The 26,374-nt window shown below is 41.1% G+C and overlaps 2 protein-coding genes across 4 annotated transcripts in view; both read right to left on the bottom strand.

Moving 5' to 3' along the window:
- Positions 1-143: 143 nt before the first annotated feature.
- Positions 144-21,665, bottom strand: LOC117818715 (phosphatidylinositol transfer protein beta isoform-like). 2 transcript variants are annotated; one of them, XM_034691717.1, is made up of 12 exons: positions 21,537-21,663; positions 17,190-17,220; positions 14,260-14,405; positions 12,921-13,012; positions 12,710-12,717; positions 12,519-12,593; positions 12,329-12,412; positions 8,049-8,126; positions 5,389-5,499; positions 4,881-5,003; positions 4,376-4,454; positions 144-2,790 (listed from the first exon to the last, which is right to left on the bottom strand). In XM_034691717.1, exons 1-11 carry the CDS (start codon positions 21,617-21,619, stop codon positions 4,407-4,409), a joined length of 879 nt encoding a protein of 292 aa, XP_034547608.1. In that variant the 5' UTR covers positions 21,620-21,663; the 3' UTR covers positions 144-2,790; positions 4,376-4,406. The 2 variants fall into 2 exon arrangements, with proteins under 2 accessions (XP_034547608.1, XP_034547609.1); XM_034691718.1 differs by lacking the exon at positions 4,376-4,454 and having other exon boundaries at positions 21,537-21,665.
- Positions 21,666-22,465: 800 nt separating this feature from the next.
- LOC117819442 (tetratricopeptide repeat protein 28-like) overlaps positions 22,466-26,374 on the bottom strand; it is a 209,169-nt gene continuing 205,260 nt past the window's right edge. For both annotated transcript variants that reach the window (XM_034692808.1, XM_034692809.1), the window contains 4 exons: positions 26,248-26,271; positions 25,348-25,477; positions 25,114-25,221; positions 22,466-25,028 (listed from right to left, as the gene is read on the bottom strand). In XM_034692808.1, the coding sequence (XP_034548699.1) occupies positions 23,419-25,028; positions 25,114-25,221; positions 25,348-25,477; positions 26,248-26,271 (1,872 nt within the window). In that variant the 3' untranslated portion in view covers positions 22,466-23,418. The remainder of the gene's footprint in view (positions 25,029-25,113; positions 25,222-25,347; positions 25,478-26,247; positions 26,272-26,374) is intronic.

Consider the following 26,374-nt stretch of genomic DNA (forward strand, 5'->3'; position numbering starts at 1 on the left):
CCATGGTGGTGTGTGTCGCTTGCTTAACATTTGACTGTCCTGTCAAATACTTTTTTTTAAACTAAAATAAAAAGTTAGAAAAAAATATAAAGAGAAGTTGAATAGGCTTTAAATCTGCCCAACTAAATAAGAAAACAAAAGGGTGTTTTCCAGACAAAATTTATTTGATATTTAGATACGTGTAGACTCATTGACACAAAAAGATCTAGAGAAAGGAAAGGCACAAATATACATTCACTACCATGTCCCCTGAATTTCAAAAGCTGATCAGAAACATTTAAAAGCAAACAGTTCAGGAATTTAACAGTTGTAGATTTCATAAATTAGGATTAGACTGTACAGTTGCTTTGTGAATGTGTCCATCACTGTCTTGGCAGATGGTTAACCCATTGATTCAGATTGTTCTCTTTGGACACCGGGTGCTTTATGCAGCAGACAGCAGGGATCATTAGGATAGACAGGTACACATTGATTACACTGAAGACCAATTGTTTCGCACTTTTTGCTCTTTGAGACGAATGCATACAATCCCAGAGTAGTAGAGCTGGCTGTCTTATACTGTGATAGAAGGATACATTACAACAACTCCCAGCCATGTTTGAACTGTATAACTATATTACACTACTGGAAAGGATATGGCACGGTGAGGGGGGAGTAAGATCATGTTGGTCACCTGAGAAGATTTCTTTATCAAAAATGTTACGTCACATAAAATCTCTCCAAATTTCCTATGTTTCCAACCTACCACTGCTGAATTTATGTAAACATATCAGAAATCCATTCACACTCTTTGGACAAGCCAATAACCATTCAGGAGGAAGGGATTACATCTTCCTCTTACAGTTGAGAGAAAATAAAAACATTAGGATTGTTGATCCCAGAGTATTTAACTACACGAGTGTCTTAAGAGGAAAGCACAGAAATTAGATCTCTAAAAACAAACCCCCACCACGATTCCTGGTGCACAATTAAGGACATTAACGCCACAAAAAAACGCAAAAAACGGATGAAATGATGAGACCACCTGAACTATTACTGTATGCAACAATTATTGTGATCAACACTGTAGTCATGATTCTGTAGCATGAGGGGAGAACTGCACTATTGAGTTGAAAAGTCATTAATATGGCATATTCATCAAACTGTTGCTGTAAATCTGCAGGAGCGACAGAGCACAGGCTGCAACTTACTTTTCTTTTTGCTTGCTGAGAGAATTGCACTTGCTCAGGCACTGTGACACATAATCACCATTCATAATGGCAACCACACAACTCTACAGACAGAGAACATAAGGAGTCATCATGAACCATTTTGCTCATAAAGCTATGTCTGCCATTGTTGACTCCCAACAAGTGGCAGCTGACAGCTATGGTGCTAACCTTTCAGTGTCAGTGGGAAACCAGGGAGGTAGCTAGAGCGACAGCTGGTGGCAGAGGTACAGTAGGCGTAGAGGGTCTGACGGGTACAAAGGTTCAAAGATTAAGGCGAGCTGTGCGTGGCGCTGGTGTGGACTGGGCTATTGTAAGGCTGTTAGGAATCTGTAAACACTCCCAGAATGAAAGCAGGAAAAGAAGATACAGTCTACCTCAGAGAGCCAGATGAGTGAGCCGGGCCTCGGGGGTGGGCTGGGGAGAGGTGGGGTGCTGCAGTTCTGTGTGTGACAGAGGCTAGAGGGGTGTAGCACCATCTGTGGCTGTTTTTTCAGTGCAGTTTTTCGCTCTGGGGATAGCTGTTAAGGAGGTGAATGGTGCGCTGTATGTAATGTGTGAGTGTCTTCAGATTCGGGAGGGTGTGTGCAAGGTGAGGGGAGGAGGGGGCTGTAAACACTTCCAAAGTAACATCCTTTAGCAGAGAGAGCTTGCATGGATCTGCCCAGCTTGAGCTTTTAAGTGATCAGTCACTGCAAAGGCATCCACACCTGTGACTGTGTGTATGTGCAGGAGTGAATTCACACATTTATCCTCATGTGTGGGATGTATGTGTGGAACTAGCGTGTGTATGTTGGTTTCTGTGTGAGAGTGAGAGTGAATACCTGTACGGGCATGATTATCAGCATTAATAAGATGCAGTGCTTTGACTGAGGTGTGGTGATGGGGGGGAGGATTACAATGGGCCAAGGCGCCAAGGGTGTTAGTAATCTCTTAATGGAGGCTGTGGCAGGAAGGAACATGAGTATGACAAACAGACAGACTCATGCTGGGGAATGCAAACCACTGAGCCGCAGTGTGTTCAGTTAAAAGTAAGGAGGAGACAAAGGGAGGTCAGACAGGGCATTGTCTGCAGAGGAATGTTAAGGCGAGAACATGGACAAAAAAGGAAAATCAAAATAATAAAAAGAGGAAATATCTGGTCCAACACCTGCCACTGTGGAATCAAGCCGATGAATTTGCTTAAGTCCAAAAAGAAAAATGTCTGTACTGCAAGTAGCTCCTCTTCATATCCCTCCAGAAGGCTGAGTATTGTCAATAACAAGATGCTGACAGCTGGCCTTCCTCTACTCAGGAGATCAAAATTAACCAGTGTCATATCAGCTAGGATCGTGTTGGTTTCTAGGAATACATTTCAGAAGTATAGAAAGTCTACGACAAAGTCAGGAATCTGGCTCCATTGATAGCAGGTAGCAGAGCCTCCCTCCCCCTCCTCCACAGCCTGAATCTGTTCAGGTAAAGAAAGTGGCACCAAAGGAACCTTGTTAGCAGTCTCCGTTGCTGCCGTCATGGTGGGTGTTTAAAATCGGCCTTTTCAGTCGTCTGCAGCGCTGGTTCCTCGTATTTCACCCTTTTTGCGAAGCTGCCGGGAAACAGGAGAAAATAAACACATCAGATGTATTCCTGGGAAACAGGTGAAAGCAGGTTTAGTGGAACTCTGTTGAACCCTTTATGAACGGCTGCTGTGCACAAGTTAGGTTAATCTGTGTAAATGATGTATGATTTGGACCATTACATTATAAAACAATTTTCCTTCTGCAAACTGAAATCTTAGGTTTTCCTTGAAAAAAATCTGCTCCAACCGTCCTTATCAAAAGCGCTTGTTTGTCTTCTAGGTAGATAAAAGCATCACTTTCAAATTCTCCCACCCTGAGGCTGATGGCTTTGGAAAGTCAATTAGTGTTAGAATCTGATAGCCGAAACACCTTAATGGAACAGTTCAAACCAACAGTGGCTCTAAACAGAGGAATAGACAGATGAAATGGCATGAGGATTCGCCCTCCTACTTCTTCTCCATCCTTTCCCCATCCTCCCTCCCTGTTTTCTCAATCACAGTGCTGACTTCTTCTCAACTGCAGAATTCCATTTGTATGTTAATGAGGAAAAAGGAGCCATCTTGAAGCCCCCGCCAACCCCCCAACACACACACACCCCAACCTCCTTTCTTGCCCTTTCCCTCTCTCACGCTTCTTCCTTCCACATCAACACCACCCAGACAGTAAATACATTAAGTGTTTGAAAAATAAAGACTAGTATATTCATTTGAAGAACCTGAATGGTAGTCTCTCTCAGTATACCTTGGCCCACGTCACACTGTTGTGCTGTACAGTCATACTGTGACCCTGCTCACCCTCTGGCCCAGAGGTTCAGGCCGAGTCGGCCTCCCCACCACAGCCCTCTTTGATGGCACCCGCCTGTTTACTTACTCCAAGGGAAAATGGGGAACACATGCTGAATTGGGCGAGATCAGAGAGAGGGGGGCTAAGTACAAAATGCTGTATGTTGGTAGTGAGCCAGGAATGTTTGAGCCTGGTCCACACCGGCCAGTCCAGCCCGGATTCCTCCCTTTTTCTCCTTGTACGGCCAAACGTACGAGGAGAAAAAAGGCTGATATTTCAAGTGGTTCCAAGAGCTAACTAGTGGTAAGACTTTACACAGAATGCGCTTCACGGAAATAAAGCATATGATTTAAGAGGGGAAGGACTGTTTTTCTTCTGTGCCTTGTTTTCCTCTGTGAGGAGGATCTGGACTGCAGGTACTCATCTTGAGCAGGCCTTCTGTGTATGTTTTTAGCTTGGGCCACCTCTTAAAAAATAGCATGTGTGACTCAAAGGAAAGTTTGACCAGATGTGTTAGATAAATCCAGATGACAACACTTGCATACTTAAGTGTGTACACTTACACAACATGCCCTCATGTAAACCATGCGGGGACATTTTCAGTGGGTCAGGATGAACTATGAACAACTTACCACATATGTCATATTTCTCTGAAACCTGGTGTTATTAATTTACTCCTTCAGTGTGAGCTATGGCATTAAATAGGAAAGCATGCACACAGTATTTAACTTCATGAACAAAGAGCCCTCCACAACACCAAAGCAGTATACAGAGGAACCCCAAAGTGAGCAGAGAAAGTATCTGGCCTCTCCACCAGTTTGAACTTACAGAGCAATACTCAGAACTACACCTGGCATGGCTACTGGTCTGCAGCCTTTGTACCTCGCACTGAGCCGTTCTTACGCATCTAGACGAAAGTGAAAATGCAGTGAATCACAGAGATTTGGATTAGTGAAGCTTTAAAAAGCCCGCTTGGGCTATGGAGTTAGTCATCATTGCAAACTACAACATTTTGATTGTGTTGGATTGATAGGAATGAAACACAATGTAGATTAACATAATAGACAGTACTTTAAAAGACACATATGATTCATCCTGATTAAACAGCATTAATTCCAAATATTTGAGAAGATTGAATGATACATTTTCAGTAGAGAGCAAATTACATGCATAATGCAGCAAATGAATCTTCACACCACTATGCGGCAAAAAAACAAAGATTAAGCATAGAAATGATCCGCTTTTAGAAACACAAGACTAAAGCATGAACACCACTCAGGTGTTGTTCATCAGGCCCGTCACCGACAGATAAATATATATCATGAACACTAACCTCGTCCAGCTCCTTCTGCGTCTCTGCCTCCATCCGCCGGATATCATCCATCGTCAGGTCCACCCACCGATCAATCCAGCAGAAGAGCTGGCGGTGGAAGTTGTTGAAGATCCTTTTCTCTTGCTGAGGGGAACAATGGCAGTCTTGGTTATGGAAGGTGGATGTGTTTATAAAATACAGTGGTACTCAAAAGAGTCAGTTTAAAAGATGTATAGGAAACAGTATGGAAAATGTAAGCAAACCTAAGTGACGAGGCTTTTCACCCCAAAAATCATGAACTAGCACGGTTTGTTGAAACAATGTGGTTGAATTAATGCATTTGTAACTTAAAACACACAAAACCATGATATGAACTTGATGAATTAGCTTTAGAAGTCAAAGTATTGGAGCTCTAGTTTTGGTAAATGAGACAATGAAAGGTAAGACATTCAGGCGAAGGATCTGAATAAAACTTGAGAGCTGGGTTGAGTCACTGTGTAGGCTGAAGTGTGTAAACATGTCCTCTAACCTCATGGATGAAGTTCTCCACTTTGGTCTGCAGGCCCCACCACTTAAACTTGACTGTGACCAGCTTATAGGCGCACATCCTAGGGCAGTCAGTCCTACTAGCCAGATCTGTCTGTCAGAAGAAGAAAAGCAAAGGAATGACAAGACTTGGAGCCTGTCATACTTTAAAGCACTGTATCAGAAGAAATAAGAAAGTAGGAACTTGACAGAAACTTTCCAGTGAGAGAACAATCGTCAGAAAAGCAGAAGGCAGAGAGAATATTATTTTAGACTAATCTTGGCTGCATTCAAAGCTACAATTCATTAATACATAATGCTTTGGGTACGGAGCTTGCTGAAATAATTATCAAAATGAAGATGTGCTGTGCACAGATAAAAGTGCCCCTAATCTACAACACACTTTCTAAATCCATCCGCTGCATGCACTCTGGCTCCCTGTGAAGAAGAGAAGAAAAGGCGGAGGGGGGTTGGGGCAGAGCAAAGTGGATAAACTCCAGATGAAGGGACCATTTCTCTGCCTCCACCCTGACAGCGACACCGTTCCCGACAGGCATGCCTTTGTGGCCAAGGAAGGCAGATAAAACGGTGCTAGTGAAGTGATAAGGGCGTCACGGTGCAAAGCTGGTTACATTATTAACACCTAGGACCTGCTCGCCCCCAGAACACACGCACACACACACTCCCTCTGAGAACACCTGTTTAATTAATCACTTCATTCTGGCTCGGCATTCCGCGAGAAAATGCCACAGACCCGCCTCAATCACCCTCATCCCACTGCCGTTTGATGCCACGATCACGGAGGAGAGCGAGAGAGGGGAAATGAGAAACATTTCTAAATTTGCAGTGGGTTTAGAAAAGTTGTCATCGCTAAAGGAGAACTTCACATGAAACGGATTCTACATCAAAACACTTACGGTGACATTTCTTCTCTCCCTCTCTGTGCCCCACTCAAAGGAGCAGAAGTTTTCAGAAATACAAAGGGTAGCGATATGCAAGCATGTGTGCATGCAGAGATAGACAAGAGTTTTATTGCTCTGAGAAGCTGGCAGAAATTGTGCCTCTGTTGTCACGTAACTACTTTCTCTTTTTTTTTTTTCACCTTTTCAAAAACAGTCTTTTTCCGTGTCCACAGCGGACGGGAAAGTGATCTAATTAAAAACACAAAATAGAAAGTTGCGATTCTTTATTCAGACTTTATAAAGCTGTTTGGCTGCCTTTGTTCTGTGAAAATCCTTGAAGCAGAGGAAAGTTTCCCATGGTGAACTTTGAGGGCTCCACAGCGGAATACAATCCTCGGTGCTCTGACACGGCGCGTAGGACCCGTTTGTGAGGGGTACAGCGGGGTTTGCATGGGGGAAGCAACAAAACTCCTCACAAAGTGTCTCTGTGTGGATGAACTATGTCTTATTGACTTATTACTTTGAATCAAAGCTACATCAGTCTTTATCCATTACTGCTGCTTGTCACATTTAGAATCAATGTCTCTCTCCTATGTCTTGTTTCATCTTTACAAATTAGAACCTTTATCTGACCTGGGGACGAGAAATTTCTATCACGTCCAATTAGAGCCGAGAAAGAGGTGATTTGTCTTCATCAAACTGCAGCCTTACAGTTCTGCCGACCTCACAGCAGCCTTCACATAGCTCTGTGCTCTGCAGTACAGAGTTACTCTGATTTTTACAAGATCTTGCTGTGAGGGAAAAGACTCACATCTGTGTGGAAAAAAAACTCCTCTCGTATTGGACAAAAAAATCCTTAAAAAACGACACAATTTTAAAGCTGGAGCTCCGCATCTGATCTGTATCTGAACATCTGGACATTTCTCACCAATCCTCAAAACACAATGTTAACTTGCAGAGCGACTACAAGAGAAATACATTTTTCAAGTCCAGCCACATTTTTCTGATTGGACTGAGGTCTAGACTATGATTCTGTAACTCCAGGACATAAATACTGTTGTGTTTAGCTATTTCCTTGGTAGCCTTGGCTTTATATTTTGGGGTTGTGGTCCTTGTGGAAAATAAAGATTCTTCCAAGTAGCAGTTCTCTTGCAGACTGCAGCAAGTTTTCCTCACAGATTTCACACACTTTTGCCACATTAACTTCACCCTCTTCTTATCTTCATAAGCCTCCCAAGACCCGCTGCAGAGGAGCATCTTCACAGCATGATGCTGCGGCCACCAAACACCACATAAAAACATCCAATACTTGGTCTAGCTAAGAGTTTTCCCTCACTGTTTGGTGATGAAGAGTCTCTCACATACCGTCTAACATGTCGTGTTTGGATTTCAGGAGCACTTTTTGTTTGTTGTGGGTTTTTCCAACAACTGTTGTCTGCATCGTGTCCTGTGTCCCTGCCATGGAAGTCTGCCTGACAGATGTAGGGATGTTCTATATTCTCTCCATTTAATGACTAACTTCACTTTATTTAAAACCATGGATCATTTTCTGCACACTATAATTCAGGCTCGTGTGCATCATGGCAGAAAAGGGAGTTAAAGTGCAGCTGTAGATCGAGGTCTTATGAGGGCGACACAGACCAGGTGTGTTCCCTCTTCAAACAATCCAGTATGCTGGATCAAACATGGGTCGAGTCTTTGACATTTATTGTGTCAGCATGCGAGTGTGATCTCTGATTTCCACAGTTTAGAAGAATCTTACCTTCCAGGATGGCCAAAGAGGTCCTCTGCCAGTCTTCACCGACTTGAACGTAGCTGGGTCCTCATCTAGTTTGTAGTCCTACAATGAGAATGGTTTTATTAAACACAATAGAGCCCAGAATATTTAACTTAGACCAGCTGTTCAACAAGCTGAGGTCATTTTAATGGATACAAATACATACAGCTCAAACATGAACTAGTATAATGAGGTGTTTTTCTTTACCAAAGTTTTGAAAGATCTTCTGCAAAAGCAGGATGTCTAAATTAAAAGCCAGCATCAAAACAAAGAGAAAGTTTACTTTCACACTCAGTAGGACTCAGAAATGTTATTGTGAATTTCCTTGCCAACTGTTAACTCGCTGTGCTCTCAAGTACGCAGCACAGCAGTCACCACTAAAAGGCCAAAGGGTACCACACTTTTCAATCCCCCCCGGGGAAAATGTCAGGCTGCCAGACCAGAACTCAGCCTTAAGTGGGTCTGAGATAAAACACCGTCTATGGGGCGTTAATGCCACCAGCAACATCTGTTTAATTATGGAGACTGGTGCTAGTTCAAATCCGTTTGTGTGGATGAAGTAGAGAGAACCACATGCCATACAGTTTATAGTACAGCGCATACAATGGCCTGCAAATGCCTTCAGTGAAGTTACAGCATATTCCCTAAAGAGCAGGAGATGTTAATCCAGCAGTTGAAAAAAAAGGTTTTTAAAGCATATAGAAAATATTAAGCAACACTGTGCAATACTGAGTGCATATGTCAAGCACATGATGAACATGAAAAACCTGACTTCATAAAGCCGGAGTGAGAAATAGTAATACAAATAAATGAAATGGCTTTCAAATTACCAACAGCTCAAGGGCCCAGCAATTTTAAATAAATCATGATACGCCTGCAGCTAAAAAGCTACTTTTCAGGGCTATCGGCCAACAGGAGGGTGCCAAACGTGTGGAAAGAGATAGAAACCCCTACACACAAACACAGTATAATATGGCTGTTTTAATGCGGAGCGCTCCGTCACCATAACAATACACTGTGCTGCACTAATGAGGTCTGTGAATCGATATGCTGTGGTAGACGAAAAGGACCAACTCTTCAAGTAAAAGAGAGTGTGTAAGAGTGCCAGTGTGTTGTGTGTGTGTGTGTGTGTGTGTGTTTGTCTAGTACCGGCATACGAAGCGCAGTGAGCCTTAATTACACTAACAAACTCATCTGTGCTGGAGGTACGCCCCAGGCCCTGCAGCCATGCCCGAGGCTGAGGGCTGATAGGGTCCTCAGACACAACACACTCCTCCAGCAAGGCAAACACCTCCGCCTCGTTAACCACCCACTGCAAACAAACACGCACACACACACGCACACACAAATACAGCATTTCTCAGCCAAATAGCCGTACACACAGCTACATATGTGCACACGCAAACACACGGAGCCTGAGTGAAATGAGGCAATGTGATGTCAAATAACAGCAATAATGGGTAACATCTTCAAATAAGATTTCAGGGATTCCAAGTGGAGCATTAAAGTCATATTTATATTTTGAAATATTATTGATGGAGCTTTAGGATGCTCAAATAGTGGGTTTAATTCTTAATTGCAAAGATTAAAGTTTGTGATGCTTGTATCAAAGGATAGATCATTAACCAGGGATGTGATTGGCAAAGGATAGAGGAGCAGGGCACGGCACACACTCAAATATGAACCTCATGAATAAATAACCCACAAGTTTTGTTTAACTGTAACAACACCTGCATCGTAAGTGCCATCTCTTTGATAATAGTTGGTTTAATCAAGTAGGATGAGCTATGGACTGTGTTTTTAGATGTAACCTCATTATTTGTGCATATGTCATCCATTTGCATCAAGGAGAGATTAATTCATCTCAATTCATTTACAAGCCACAGGACTGCTTAGGGACAACTCCAGAGTTTTATTCTTGCAGCCTATCTGTAGCTCTAGACGATAAAGTAAAGATGTAGTTTTAGATTGAATCATTTCAGGATGTGCAGAAGCGTCCTTGTGACCATAGTAACTCATGGCCTCCGGCCTGCGTGTAAGAGCAAGAGAAGAGAGCAGCATAGCAGTACTCTGATTGTATGATTATACTTGGCATGTTTTTCATGAGGAAATAACCAAAGTGTGGACCCCAGCAGCATGGTAACTGCCTTTGTAACTGAAACAAATAAAACACGGCGTTAATCAAAGTGTCCTATCTGCATCGTTAGCTGTCAGCCAAAAGAAGTGCGTTTGGTTATTTTGGAGAATGTTCTCTGCTAATGAACACAAAGAGCCAAGAGCTCACTGCTGTCCTTTTAAAAAACTGCAGGTTGAGATCAAGTGGAACACCAATCAACATCTTTCTAGTGGGTAAACTTTTCAAGTCCAGAATTCTAGATAAATCCTGAAGAATCCCATCCCTGATTAACATTTAAGCTAAACACAAAGATATGATTAAATCTTTATATTTTATACAATATGATTTTTCTGTTTCTGAAAGGTATCTTGTGATCTTCAATTGGACAGGATGTACATACTATAACACATACTGCAGTTTATTTCAAGCCTAGTTCTATCAGATCAAGTCTGTGCCTAAAAGTATTCCAGCACAATGTTCAGTTCAGTGCGTTAATCTTCTCATGTTAATCTTCTCATGTTAATCTTCTCATGTTAATCTGCCCAGTTCTTTATTTTTTCTAGCAAGTTTAAGATTAAATGTATGGCTGAGATGATTGGTCAGTTAGTCTGTTAAATACGCACTCTATGGATCGTTATGTGTAGTGGTGCAACGGATCATGGTTGATCCTTAATCTGTTAGCACCAACCTCCATAGCGGATGAAGAAATGAAAGGGATAGCTTTGCTAATCACTGACAAACATACTTTGCTGCACTGTGTTGGTTCTTTAGTCCTTTGAGCTGCTGGTCAGAGTGCATCACTCCATTTAGGCAAACACTGTAGTCGCAGTGAGAGCGGGAATAATAATAAAGAACAGTAAGAGTCCAAAAACACTCTGAGACTCTGTGTACAGGAACAGCAGACACGCAACAATAGTTGTGATTCACTGTTTTTTGGTGAACTGAACTGAATTGTGAGATCAGGGATCCATTGCATCCCAAGTCACGTGGCATGAAACAACAGCCAATCGGGAAGGAAGCTGACTGAAGAAGGAACCACAACAAACGCGACCATGACAAAAGTAAAACACCAAGGTCATAATCATTAATGAGAACAATTAAAATAATGTGAACTTGAATGTCAAAAACATTTGCATCAATGAAAAATGTGTTTTTACAAAAATAATACATAACTGACACTGTATTGTGTGTTTAAAACACTAACTAAAGTCTAAAAACAACATTTTTTATTCTATATTCTAAAGGATACATTTACAGAACTCAGTGTCCTGTAAAACATATGTATAACATGTATAACATCACTATGGAATTGACAGGGAGAAGAGATTATCAGTTATCGCAACCACAGCATTTAGCTTCCCAACCATCTGTCATCTGACATGTTTGCTTACTTTAAAGTCACGTTTCACCACAAAGAGATTTTGCGAGATTTCCAGTTTTGAGAGTGAGGACTCTGGAATCTGTTGATGTGCGGTGTGCTGCGTTGACCTTAATGTTGAACTCTGCACACTTAAAGAAGAAAACTGTTAAACTGGTCATTGTGCGTGGGGCCTCTCACATTTTCAACATCTTTAAAGATTTTCAACACGCGGCTTTAGCTGAGCAACAGGCTCTCTGAGCAGGAATGTGATGATTACCTTTTAAATGTTTGACGCTTCTTAAACTCTATAATTTACATAAGTTTTATTTTGAAATCACTAATAGAATGTATCTTTAAATTTGTTAGTGTTTTTCAAAAATGGCCTTTGGATGATGTCACTGTATGCTATGGCAATTTGTAATGAACCTACAAGTTTTGTTCTAATTTTCACACATTCATAGTCACAAAAAAGGAACAAAAATATAATTAATATAATCATACATTACTAATTCTGTGTCTTCTATTGATGTTAAGTCGTTAAAAAAAAGGTACTCTATAATCAGCTGTCAGTGTAAGGTCCCTGCGTCCCTTTCCAGAAATATGCCTCAGTGTAAATTAAATAGCTCTTGTTCATCAAACATGCATGGATGATTATTTGAAAATGTCCTGTGTACAGTTGTTAGGATTTGGCAGATAGCTGGGTAATTATCAGACTTGTCCTCATGAAGGCCTGCGCCAAACTGTGTTTTGATCTTTGACTGAAAGCGTGCCAGAGGAGCTTCTACTTACAGCGCTGGACACTTGACTTCTGTCAGCGATGTCAATGGGCACAACAGTGACACTCTGCCATGTGGAACTGTCCATTCCTTGAACCTGAACAAACAAACAATATATAAAGACTAACATTGTAGCAGCTCTGGAAGTCAAATGATGTTTAGACGAGATGTTTGTTTGAAAAGATGAAGTGAAGGGTGCTCACGTTTTCTTGTGTTCCAAGGTCGGGTTTGTGCCACGTCTCAATCTTAATGAAGAAATCGTCTTTCATGAACTCGTTCTAGGAGAAGAGTCGAGAGAGGACTGGATGTTGAAGGACTAAATGTATTTTAAAAAGAATACATGTTGTAATTTCAAGAAATAAAACTAAGAAAACTCCATTAAAAGTCAACTTACCGTCACAACTGGGTCAAATTGAGGCATTAGGAGGAAATGGGAAACATATTGTTAGTCATACAGAGATAATAACACTGTATACATTCACACTGTGAGAGAATTCATGGCCTTTATGCATGTTACATAATTTAGCATTGTATAACAACACAACACAGAGAGGGCAAGGGGACAAAGAGGTGGAGGGTGAAGTGATATAGGACAGAGGACTCACTGGTTCTGCAGAAAGGGTAAGCATTCCAGGCTCTTTCATGGAAAACCAAGGAGCCTTCAGGGGCAACCATCTTGACAAATGCTGGGACTTTGCTTTGGTAGGGAAACATGGCGGAGTGGTGGGGAAACAGGGATGGATGACATTTAAGAGGAGGAAAGGGGAGGGAAGACAAATTGTCACAGTTAACTGATGTTCTAAAGGAAAGCATGTGTAGGAGGGGAAAGGATCAACTTCACAACTGAGACAAGGCAATGCTGCCACTGTGTGGTAGTATGATGCAATTACACTAAGAATACACAGTTATGGGACCAGATACTGTGGTGAGGAAAGGGTATATAATACTTTTAATAATAATACTTTTATTTTTATAGCATTTTTCAATACAAGTAACAAAGTGCTTGGGGTTGCAAAGGGGTGGAACATTTCAAGTAAATTTACATGGGAAGTTAAGCTGGGGAATTTGGGAAATATTCCAAATTGGAAACTTTCCATGGGAATTAACTGGGAATTAAATAGAAAGGTATCATATCCAAGCATAAATATTTATTTTGTTATAAGCAGACATCCATCCAAAATAATACAATTAAAACAGATTTATTTGTAAGTGGAACTTTATCAAGTGTTAAATATTTTATTGAACAATTAATTCTTTCATTGAAGAGCAAAAACATGAATGTTGAACTATACATTACCCAACCCATTCAAAAATGAACAGAAATGCAATCCCAACAAAGTCCCATTCAAAATGTTAAATGAAAAGTGTATGTATGGGGCGTGGTCTCAATAGCCCTGCAGTAAGCAGTGTGCTATGTGTATGTGATTGAGGAATAGCATAGATATTCAACAATACTTACATGAAATCTGGTTGTTTTAGTCAGGATTATGCTAAAATATATTTTCCCAACTATATTTAAGTTCCCTATTAAGAGCCAACCTTCAATTTAGTAAATTCCTGGTTTATTCCCATTAATTCCCATGGAAAGTTTCCAACTTTCAAAACTTCCGGAATTTTGCAACCCTAAAAGTGCCTCACAAAAACAATAAAAACAGACAATAGAAGGAGAGCAATAAAAGCAAACTAAGCACAGTAAAAGCAGAGGTCAAACGTTAACAATTTAAATTCATTCACAAAATAAAAGCTTCACTATAAAGGTGTGTCTTGAGTAGTGAAATAAAATTAGGGACTGACTATGAGTCTGATTTCCTCTGGCTGTTCCACAGTCAAGGGGCTCTGACAGCAAAGGCCCAGTCCCCTTTAGTTTTCAGTCTAGACCGTGGAACAGCATTGCCAGAGGATCTCAGACTGCGTCTTGGTTCATGGGCGGATAAATATGCGTACCTCTTTAGGTGGTAGATTTTGTGTGTGTACTGTCCTTTCTCGCCATCTTTCTCATAGGGCTCATTTCTGAGAACCTCAATGCCTTCGCCGCCGCCCGTCTCATTTTTACTGGCTTCAGCCACCGAGAACAGCTGTCCCACTTGATACTGTTACAGAAAGACACACAACCAGACACACATGAGAAAGGAAATATAAACTTAGAGTATACTTAACCATGTATACCCAAATAATGAACTGATGATGCTCTTATACATTCCTGTGCTCCCAGCTCAATGAGATTTACACTTTGGACTGAAAAGGGGAGAAAAAAAAAACTGTACATTGATTTGAAATCCTGGTTGGTCTGTGAAAAGAAACTTAAAATGCATTGGTGTCTACTTTATCAACAATTACAGTGATTTTTACTGTAAACTGTGTCATTTGAGGGAATGCTTAGAGGTTTCATGAGGTCAACATGTACTCTTGTGTTGAAGAAAAAGAGGACAAAACACAGAAGTTAGTAATTCTGTTTGTTTTAATAACTTGTGACGTCAAAAGAGCTTTCCCTGGTGGGGTCTGAATCCCCAGGTCGGGAACTGCATTTGTGTTTTGCATTATTGTGTTTTGAGACACATTACATCACTTGTCTCACTTTGTTTGTGTTTTATAGACTCACTGAGCAAATACCACAACATAATGTTATTAGGATTTGTTGCAGCCTAACTGTGTTACATGACAGCACAAGTTAAACTCCAATAATCTTGTGCGGTCTGCGGTGTGGGAACAAGGCCTTATATCAGTTGTGGTGCAGTCTTTCTATATTTAAACACAATGAAGGACAACATTCACTGCACAGTCTATTTACATATTAGCCTGTTAGTCTGCAGGCTAAATTCATTAATGTCTCATGTTGTTATGTTTGAACAGCAGACAGCAACAGAAACAGACGTGTGTTTGCTTATATTTCAGCTACCAGAGCACTTGATATTGTTTCGCCCGTACAGAGAACACTTATTTTTAAATTACTTTGAGTTGGCTTTAATATGCAACAGTAATTGCCAAGATATTTTGTATCCCCTTATAAGGCAGCATGGTGAGTCTGGGATTGATGACATAAGCCTTTTTATACGCAAGGAACAAATCTTGCTCCTGTAAAACATTCACAAGAATTACAAAGGATGGCTTTGGGATAAGACTGCGTTGCCTTAACTGGCAAGCAGAGTGAAGACAAACACCAGAAAATGATAAGGTTGATTGTGTACTCATGAGTCACTGGCTCTCCTCATTGTGAGAATAATGTGCTTATTTTTGGGAGGCTTCACAGAGGAGTCTGTTTACTGTAAGCCACCACTTAGTAAAAGGCCAGAAAAGGGATTAAAGATCTACTGCATGTGAAACCAACTGAAAAAAATGGAGAAAAAATAGAAAGTATATTCTCCTGAGTGAAAGTTGAAGAAACTAGACTGCTGGTTAGCTTGTCTCTGGGATTTAGTAGTCTGAAAATAACCAAAATATCTGAACTAATGAAGTTTAGTGGCCTTTCTTGTCCAGCATGTTTTAACTCTGCTCTGAGCTGGTAGGTTTCGTGTTTTCTTCGATGTTGCTCATTTCAGCTGTGTTTACATTTCACTCCAAACGTCTTTATTTTTTAATTTTTTTTATTTAAAAATTATATTTGTGGCTTTTACGCCTTTATTGGATAGGACAGCTGGAGAGAGAGAGGAAATGTGGGGAGTAGAGAGTGGGGGAAGACATGCAGCAAATAGTCGACCGGCCGGGAGTCGAACCGGTGACCTCTGCGACGAGGACTGTAGCCTTTTTATGTGGGACACTTAGACCGCCAGGCCACCAGCACCCCTAAACGTCTTTAAGCCCGCCTACCTCTGACCCTGCGACATGATTGGCTGTTCCATGCAGACTTCTTCTTCTGTTTAATGTTGGGTGGGAATTAGCGTTTAAAACACACTCCCTTTCCAGTGGTTGGGGGGTGAAATTATAGGTTTAAATATATCAACGTTTTATCGTACATTTGTTACATTTATTATGAGAAAAATAATATTACAACAATAATCGTTTTATTGCCCAGCCCTATGTCGAGTAGAATCAAACATGAACTTGTGAATTAAACTACTGGTATAAAGATTCAAACTAGGACTTTAAGCTGTATTAGATAATAATAGAGAATGTCGGAGAGAAATAAACTACTGTCGATATAGTATAATGAGGTAATATATATGTGAAAAGTATGTTCTATATGTACTAGACTGTCTGGAGAACCTAGAGGCTGTGGAACAGCCTACCTGAAGAGCTGAGGGCTGCACAGAAAATAAACATTTTTAAAAGCAAACTCAAGACCTACCTTTTTAGTCTCGCTTTTAACTGAGTTTCATTCTTATAACAGTTTTATTCATTCATTTATTTATTATCTAGTTCAAATTTTAGTCACTTTTATTTATTTATGTACTTATTAATTTTGTTTTTTAAGTATAGGATCTTATTTTCGTTTAATGTTTTAATATTTGACTGTTTTATTATCTTAGGAAATTAAAATCATCAAAAAAAAAAATGTAATTTCTATGTTGAGTTTTAACATCTTATTTTACCTCCAGTGTTTCCTCATTAAGGTATCATGAGTGTGTTTCCTCTGTTCGTTTAGCAACTTTTTAATTTATATTAATTGTATTGTTTTTATTTTTATTGTTGCATACATTGTGTTCTTAACCTTAGGATTGTGGGGTGGGTTTGGGGTCGGGGCTGGGGGTGGGATCTTTTTCTTAATTTATTCTATCTCAAGTTGTTTTTATGTACAGCACTTTGTGTTAAAATGTCATTGTATGAAAAGTGCTGCATAAATAAAGTCTGATTGATGATTGATTGATTGAAATGAAGATAAAAATCCAGCTCCTATCTTCATTTCTCATGTTGTTAGTATAATAAAAGGGTTGACTCACCTCCTCAACGCTACAGGGTAAAACCACACGGCTGCAAAAGACAGAGAAGTGCGGTTACAAACACACAAAACTTTGCCCGAAGAACTGCAGTCACTCTTTGAGGTACACAACAAGTTTTAGTACAACGTTACCTCCAAAAATAACTCTAATCTCAAAGAGGGCACAGAAAAGGAGGTTTCAATTATTTTCCCTTTGTTTCCACCGTGGTTAAAAGTGTAGAACACCAGCTGAAGTGACCCAAACATTACTCAGACCTCCACACATTATGACGCAAAAATAAACCACTGCAGAGGAAGCCATAGTTTCCCAGCATGGATTTAGAAATAACCTTTAAAATGCACATAGTTTGTAACTGCTGAGAGAGCAGGAAGGTTTCTGTAGACATTCTCCCTTAGGTGAAAACTATTACTGCCAAGTGTGACTTCAGCAAGATGGAAGGGTAGATAAAGAAAACAGAATATCATACATACTCCTCAGAACAGTTAAATAGGGTAACACAGGCAGAGTACAGCTTGTTTTTTTACCTGACTTTATTACATAAGACTACTTTGTGCATTTCTATGCAAAGTTTACAGCAACTACTTTCTTCATGTCTCAACAGACCTCTACTTCAGGGAGTGGCATGCTCTACCAAAAAGCAATTGCATCATTTTACCCTGATGAACATGAAGCTTCAGGCAGTGACCACTAACCACACAGTGCAGAAGGGGGAAGAAAAAAAAAGTGAGCAATGGGCAGGAAGTTTTCTGAAAGCAGAAAACCAGAGAATGGCAGCTCTCAAGCCTGAACATTAACCTCGTTCTGCTAGTTATCTGAAGTCACTGTCACTTTGTAGGAAAACACTTTGTCTGCACATGTTCCAGAGACTGAAAACCTTGCCCTAAAGTTACACTACACTGTTAAGTTGTGCGGTTAATCTTCATTATGACACTCAAGACACCCAAAGAGGTGAGATTTTATATCACCAGACTGCTCAACAAGGCCAGTGACAGCGCAAAGGCAGGGCTTTGAGACATATTTAGAGGATGGCGTTCATAGAGTTTGAGAAATTAAGTGGACAGGGGTGTATTTATCAAAAGAGAGTGACAGTTTTAAAGTGATGCTTTCAATTTGCATCAATACCCCTGCATCAGTACAGGTTATGCTCATTTCATTGTACACTGGTGGTACAATATAAGTAAGGATGTGATGTGTTCAAGTGCAAGGTGGTGTTAACTTTAAGCAATGATTCCAAGTTTATGTTGACTGCTACAGTAATTCAATTCACTAGAATGCTTTGAGATCTAGTGACACATCTGATTCTTAAAGGTGACATATCATGCAAAATTGACTTTTTAATGGTTCTTTACCTGAAATATGTTTCCCTGGCATGTCTACAAACCCCCCAAGAATGAAAAAAATCCATTCTGCCCCTGTTTTGATTTCTACACCTTTCTGTAAATGTGTGTGAAACGAGCAGTTTCAGACTTCCATGTTTTTGTTACGTAACAACAATATCCGGTCTGTCACGGAGTCAGAGCTCGGAGCTTGTTCAGCCCATAGACTGTATAAAATAATACTGAATCCCTCCCTCGTTTTTCATTACCTGCACACGTGTGCTAACAAGGAGCTTAGGAAGGAGGCATGCTAGTTGTAGGCTGTCTTAATAAACACAAAGGTCGGTTTTACTCCCCACGTCTGCAGATTTGAAGATCTAGTGGATGATTTTTATTTATCATGGATAAGTGCTAGCGCTAGTTAGCATAGCTACATAGCTACATGTCGTAGCTGTAGCTGTGTACCAAGACACACGTCAACATACTGACAAATAAAACAACAAGAAACACAGAATCTGTGACCAATCCTTCATAAAAAGGTCCCTCTGCCTTTCTGGCAGAGGTCGGTTTTACTCCCCACGTCTGCAGATTTGAAGATCTAGTGGATGATTTTTATTTATCATTTATAAGTGCTAGCGCTAGTTAGCATAGCCACATAGCTACATGTTCGTAGCTGTGTACCAAGACACACGTCTACATACTGATAAATAAAACAACAAGAAACACTAAATCTATGACCAATCCTTCAGAAAGGTCCTGCTACAGGCGCCTCTCCGTCAGGATCAGATTCAGAGGGTTGAAGTAACGCGATCTCTGAGCAGCCGTGTATATTCAGCCAACATGTAAACATTAGATCAACGTGCTGGAGAGCCGAGGCACATCCACTTCCGGAGGGGGCGTGGTCAGAGGGAAAACAGACTGTTCTGAGGAGGACTGAAGAAGAGGACTTTTCAGGCATGCCAAAATCTGATTTCAAAGTGTTTTTTTGAGCATAAACTTTAAAGACATGTTTTGGGGACCTCTTAGACCAATATATATTGATGAAAAAAGCGTGATATGTCACCTTTAAAGCAAAATAAACAACAACGGTTTCACAGAGTAATTAAGTCTAATCCACAATCACTTAAGTACAAGATAATGACATGGCATGTTTAGTTCTTCCAGGGAAAATCAAACCACAAAGCTCAGCACACAGTGTACATAAAGCACTTATCTCTCTAACATTCAATCTAACAATGGGACCTGCTGTCAGACAGTCCTGATCACTTTACTACAGAGTGCTGGTGTTGCTTCCGAGTAAGCTACGTATAGCTTACGTTTGAACACAACCATCAACTTCTGATATAATAAGTTAAACTGGTGTTGAGTTCCTGTACTGAGGAGGATTATAGCTTATGGTTCTGAATGAGGTTACAGACCGACCCTCTGTCCTAATCGAAAATCAACAATACCCCATGCTGGTGAACATCTAGCATGCTGACACTTCCTGGTCAGTCAGACACTGACTTGAAGAAATAATAATAATAATAATAATAATAATAATACCTTTATTTGTATAGCACTTCTCAATACAAGTAACAAAGTGCTACACAAGAACAATAAAAACACAATAAAAGCAAATGAGAGGTAAAACGTAAAAGATTAAAATAAGTTCACAAAATAAAAGTTTTAAGATAAAAGTGTGTCTTGAGTAGTGAAATAAAATTAGAGACTGACTCTGCAAGTCTGATTTATGGGGGGATAAAAGCTCAGAAATGTAATTAGGGGCGAGTCCATGTTGTGCTTAAAAAGTGATTAAAAGTGTCTTAAAATCGATCCTAAAAACAACAGGGAGTCAGTGTAGGGACGCTATAATTGGGGTGAAGTGGGAATTATTATTTTTTTGTTCTAGTTAAAAGCTGGGGTGCTGCATTTTGCACAGTCTGAAGTCGGTGGATTGGTTTTTGATTGAGACAGGAGTATAGTGAGTTGCAGTAATCAAGGCGGGAGGAAATAAAATCATGAATGAGTTTTTCTAAGTTTTTGGATGAAATAATGGATTTGACCTTCGAAATATTTCTGAGCTGGTAAAAAACAGGACTGGACAACTTTTCTTTATTTGTGGTTCAAAGTTGAAGTCCTGGTCAAAAAATGACTCCCAAGATTCCTTGCTGATGTTTTTAATGGGGAAAGCTAAATGATCTAGGTTGGGCATGATGAGGGTTCTTTTTTGCTGCTGGGCCAATTAGAATGATTTCTGATTTATTGTTATTGAGTAGAAGGAAGTTGTCTGCCATCCGATGAGTTTCTAAAGAGACGAAGGCAGCTTAGGAAAGTCAAACAGACATGTATGAATGACGGTGATAAGTTTGCTGCAGTGATTTGTGATTATTTTAAACTGATATAGGCTTAAAACGTAAGTCGTTGAAACTTCATGAGTGATTCTGCTAACAGCACGTTAGCGTAACATATACACTCTTCCAGCTAGCGAGCTAGTTGTTAAAAATGCCCTGATTTGACCAAAGATAGTCACTAGGGTGTAAGTTAAAATGATCAAAGTATCTTATCATGAGAAGGATTAGATGGCGCCGCAAAGACTGAGTGTGTCCATGTAGCTGAGAGGCTCCTATTTGATGTCACACCGTTAAGCTAGCTTTAGCATCAGTGAACAGACTGACTCGTACTTCGAGTTAGTGCAAGTTGTGCAGCTTAAAAGCACACATGCTTATTCACCGACGTATTAACAACTAAGTTTAGATAAATACAGAATTGTTCGTAAGCAAGATGCTGAATGTGTTCACAAGAGGAGCTGTGGAGTAGCAGTAGCAGCTGTCAAAGAGAGCCTAATGTTGCTGCTGTCAAAGCCGGTAGGCCAGAGCAGCTCTCCACCCTTCTTCCCTCGTGTGTCTGACACACACAAATGAAAAGTTTTCACTAAGAGTCCAAACAAAACACAAAAACTACTTTGCTTCACTTCATCCCGCACTCTGCGGTGAAAACGGTCAGATATATGTGATAAAAGAACAGTTATGATAGAATAAATGTCACTTACTACTCCTTGATGAGGACCATTGTAGCTCGCTTCTTTCGATACTGCTGGAACGAACCAGAGACCGCTGATTGCAATGACGTCATGGGGTGCGTGGACCCGCCTCCGAGGGCCGTGATTGGTCGGGTGATCAGTTAACGGAAGTATGAACCAATGAACTCTCTCTGGAATTTTTAACCCCGCCTTCCTTCATCCTGTCTCATCAACCACAATTATTTAAACCACGTCGTAAGTTTTACTGCTTCTATGAATGAATCCACGCAGCACACTGAGTAAAAACTCTACACAGCAAAAGATTTGAGCGTGGTGTGTTGATATCTGCTTCTCGGCCTAAGACTCATTTCCTAGGTCCAATAATGACGTGTCCTTACACCTGTTGCCTGGCAGTGTGTGCATTTAGTCTATCTACAGTTTATTTATGGTGGCCCTGAAGTGCAAATCACAACTGCAATTCAGAAAACACAACAGCAAATTAGAAAACACAACAGCAAATCAGAAAACACTACAGCAATTCAGAAAACACTACAACAATTAAGGAAACACTACAGCACATCAAAACACATCGGCAATTCAGAAAACACAACAGCAAATTAGAAAACACAACGGCAAATTAGAAAACATGACGGCAAATCAGAAAACATGACGGCAAATTAGAAAACACTACGGCAAGTCAGGAAACACAACGGCAAATCAGAAAACACTACGGTAAATCAGAAAACACTACAGCAAATCAGAAAACACAACGGCAAATTAGAAAACACAAAGGCAAATCAATAAACATGAAGGCAAATTAGAAAACACAAAGGCAAATCAATAAACATGAAGGCAAATTAGAAAACACAAAGGCAAATCAGAAAACATGAAGGCAAACTTTGGTTAATTTCGTGTTATCTGATATGCCATTGTATTTTTCTAAATTGCCGTAATGTTTTTTGAATTGCCACAGTGTTTCCTGAATTGCCGTTGTGATTTGCACTTCAGGGCCACCATAGTTTATACCTATACACGGATATTTCTCTATTGAAGTGTTTCCTTCTCATTCTGAGAGCATTGTGTGTTGCCTGAAATAAAATCATATATTATATCAACCTCTTCCTACCTTTCAATATATCCATCAGAATCTTTTATTGTACCTGTATGAAGTGTAGGGATGCAGGAAATCAAACATGATGTTTTTATTGAAACAGTTTACTGATAAATGACAGATGGTTGTCATGAAACTTTCATGTTTAATCTCAAAAAATCATGGGCTAAAAAGTCATACATGGTACTTAACATTGAATAGCAAGAGAATCCATGCTTCAGAGCAGACACTCAATTCACAAAGAAATCAGGCAAAATGCCCGTTTGATTTTGATAAAAAATATTAAATCTTTTTTTTCCACTCTATCCATCTTTACATGGTACAGGTTTGTTCACTTTTCAATAATATAAAAACGCTTAATACTGATTGTGAAACACTGGAATTAATTTACAAAACATAATAATAATTATTATAATATTAATAACAATAACAAACAATAATAATAATAATAGCCATTAAATTTAAAAAAAAAAACTGAATGGAGGAAATCAGTCAGAGCTGTTGCATTTTGGCCCATACAAACAGCAAAGTTTTGGAGGGAAAATACCAAATGGCATTTACATCTACCTGACACACAGTTACACACAAACACAGTATCAGGTCGTTGAGTATTTCTCATTGCCATTTACAGTGTTATGGGCACAAAGACAAGACACTCTCTAAAGCACTCATGTGCCTCTGCAAGATCACACTCACTGACCAATCAAATCCTTTCTGCTGTCAGTCAAGCTGAAAAAGTGCCTTACTCCTCCAGCACACAGGATAGCAAATAACCGATTAAAGTAAGGACCGTTTAATGTCTCAGCATTTAGAGGAAGGGAAAAATCTCCCCGGTGATAGGAACTTGTATCCATTGCCGGCAGGTAGCCGGATAGAACGAGCACCAGGGCTGCTGCTTGTGGAAATAGTCGGTGATGGGGCCACTTTTCTGGGGTTGGAGCAGTGGTGTCCATTGGAGGAGTTTTTGCTGCCCCTGTCTACTGACTGCAGCCCCAGCTCCCGCAGCTCCAGGCTGTCTTGGGTGTCACTGGGGGAGCAACGACGAGGGGAGAGGTTCAGAAGGCTCAGTACATCCCTGCTGGCAGAAGCAAGGGGTCCGGGAGCGCCGTGGACAGCTCTGACAGGACCTAGATGTTGCTGTTGCTGAGCTGCAGCATTAGCCCAAAAGGTCTTCAGGTTGTGTATAGCTTGGACTTTTTCATCTATAACTCCTCGTCTCAACCGGTCCAGGTCTGGGGCATCAGCGGATGTTGAGCAGGCTGAGCCGGTAGAGGAGTAGGACAGAGCAGGGGAGGGAGCACTACCAGAAGGGGACTGGTGACCAGAACTGGGGGACACATTGCTTGGGGACCGAGAGATATGGCCACTGTATGGGGAGCTTGGGTACTTCAATTTAAACTGTGCATGGCTGTCAAGAGTGGGCGAAGGATGGCTACCTTCCTTTTGGGAAGACTCAGAAACTGCAGGGCTGTTGTAACCAGAGCTTATCTTCTGTAGTGAAGAGGAACGAGAAGGGGGTTTTGGTCTTGGGGAAGACTGAGCTCGGCCACTGGCACTGCTGTTAGGACGGCTGAAAGCGCTGGTTTCAGAGGAGCGGAACATGCTGCTCCGAGCTGAGGTTCCTCCAGATGTCCCAGTCTCCACCCCTGCTCGTTGAAGGCTCCCCACAGCTCGGAGATGGCTCTGAGTCTCCTCCAGAATCTTCTGGGCCAGCTCCTGAGGGTCAAGAGGGACAGTTTTTTCTTCCTGAGACTTGACAGTACTGTCTGTCTCGGTGCTGGACTGGTCAGATTCCCCCGTATCCGAGCTGCTCACCTTCCCCACCTTCTGGAATGGTGAGTTTGGGCTGGGAACCAGGCTGGTTTTGACAGGGGATGTGGGTGTGCTGACACTGCCCCTAGATGAAACTGATACAGAGTAGCCTCTCCCTACTCCTGTGCTTGACCCACCAACCCCCCTCCCTCCACGGTGGTGGCGCTGGCCATGGCCTGGTGGCAGAGGCAGAGAGTCACAGTGACTTCCCAGTGGCTCGCTGCTGATTATAGAAAATCCTTCATACTCTTCCTCATCCCCTCGAGCTCCTGCTACTGCAGCTGCTGCCCCATGAGGAGAGGAGCGACTGCGAGGGACATGAGAGTGTTTGTGGATGGAGTAGTGTGCGGTGGCCCCACTGCGTTGCCGATGGCTGAGGAAGTCGCAATCTGACTTGGATGCAAAGCTCATGGTGGAGGCTACAGAGCTGAGGCTGTACACAGAAATGGCATCTGACGCCTGATTGTCCAGGCAATGAGGAGAGAAGGGAAGGCTTGAGTATCCCATGGGCATGGGGTTTGACACAGATTGCGCTGAAGCTAGAGACTCGAGGGAGGATGAGCTGTCCAAGCTCAGACGCTTGGGCAATTCTGTGGAGTCTTAAGAAGGAGAAAAGACAAGCAATTAGGAAAGTTTAAAAGAAAAGAAATGATACAGCTAATAAAAGCAAATGAATATACTTACCGAACAGAGCCAGTAGGGCCTGGAGGGCAAAGTGCAAGGTGCGGCGGTTAGCTAGTTTGCCTGTTTTAAGCGCCACTTCTTCTTGGCCAACCTCACATAAGTCAAATCCTGCATAGAAAAAAAAACACAACAATTTATATTTAAAATTTTAACAGTGTGTTCACAGTGACAAATTGATTAATGGTGGTATGCCAAGTTTAAGGGGACAGTTTTCCCAGATATCATTTAACTCACCAAGAGCAGCCAGAAATTCATGGCATCCTGGCAGTCGCCACAGTTGCACACTGATCGACACCTGAATGGGCAGGAGGGAGAAATCCTGTTCTTTCTCTCCTGTTTGGAGTTGGACCAGCACCTGGTGGAGCTGCAGAAGAAGGGGGACAGGAGGCCGTGGTTAAGAAGGAGTAGAATAATGAAATTAACTAATAAATTATATTGGAGATATGATGAATGGTTAAAACAGAATTAAAAAAGAACAATCAAAGAAATAAATCCTCGAAATGATGTAGTTTTGTTGATATAAATTGCTTCATCTTCCTGGGTATTCTAACAACCGCGTTTTGTTTTGGAAAATCTGTACAAAGATTTTCTGAAGTAGGTATAAAGCTGTTTCATAACATGTTTAGCCAACAGAATGTATCCTGGGAAGAAGCAGAGAAAGGGCTGGAGCTTTGTTGGTCTTTACACGTGCCCTGCTGGGAGCACACACGCCTGTTTTGTTGGGGATTACTTGGTTTGGAACAGAGACACCTTTGTCAACTTGACGTAACTGACCACAACCTTAAAGCCTGTCTCTTCTCCTCACTCAGCTCTCTGGAATAATGAGAGGTTTTCTTTTACATCACCGCTTTAGCCCACCCTGAAACATTTCTTTGACCTCTAATGAACCTGGTTGTAAATCCTTAAACGCATTGAATCTCTAAAACCTGCATGTAAGTCGAGGCAATGAGAACAATGAAACGGAAACATGTAACAGTGCTACATGTAACGAGTAAAAATGTTAAAGATCAGAAGTATATTATTAAAATGCAATGCAGCTTTTAAACATGAATTAATGCTTGCAGGAGTTTCTGAGGAGAGAAAGCTGGGAGTGGATGAGCAGGGTAGAATGGGAAGGAGTGAAGGCACACTTACCATAGCCACCATATTTTTAACAGCCTTCAGACCGCAGGTTACGGGAAGGAGAGAGAGAATAGGCTTTTAATTGCATGCACAGAGCCATTCACAAAGCGTACAAGGGTTTAAGTCAACAAGAAGGAGC

The sequence above is a fragment of the Notolabrus celidotus genome, chromosome 9 (assembly GCF_009762535.1).
Source record: "Notolabrus celidotus isolate fNotCel1 chromosome 9, fNotCel1.pri, whole genome shotgun sequence".
NCBI lineage: Eukaryota > Metazoa > Chordata > Actinopteri > Labriformes > Labridae > Notolabrus > Notolabrus celidotus.

Bases quoted from the DNA above. Each gene is read 5' to 3' on its own strand.
- LOC117818715 (XM_034691718.1), bottom strand. From the start codon at position 21,619: ATGACGTCATTGCAATCAGCGGTCTCTGGTTCGTTCCAGCAGTATCGA. The intron at 8,127-12,328 runs GTAAGTAGAAGC...TTCTCATTGTAG, and splicing joins GAAGTCAAGTGTCCAGCGCT to GACTACAAACTAGATGAGGA. The intron at 5,500-8,048 runs GTAAGATTCTTC...TTCTTCTGACAG, and splicing joins CTCTTTGGCCATCCTGGAAG to ACAGATCTGGCTAGTAGGAC.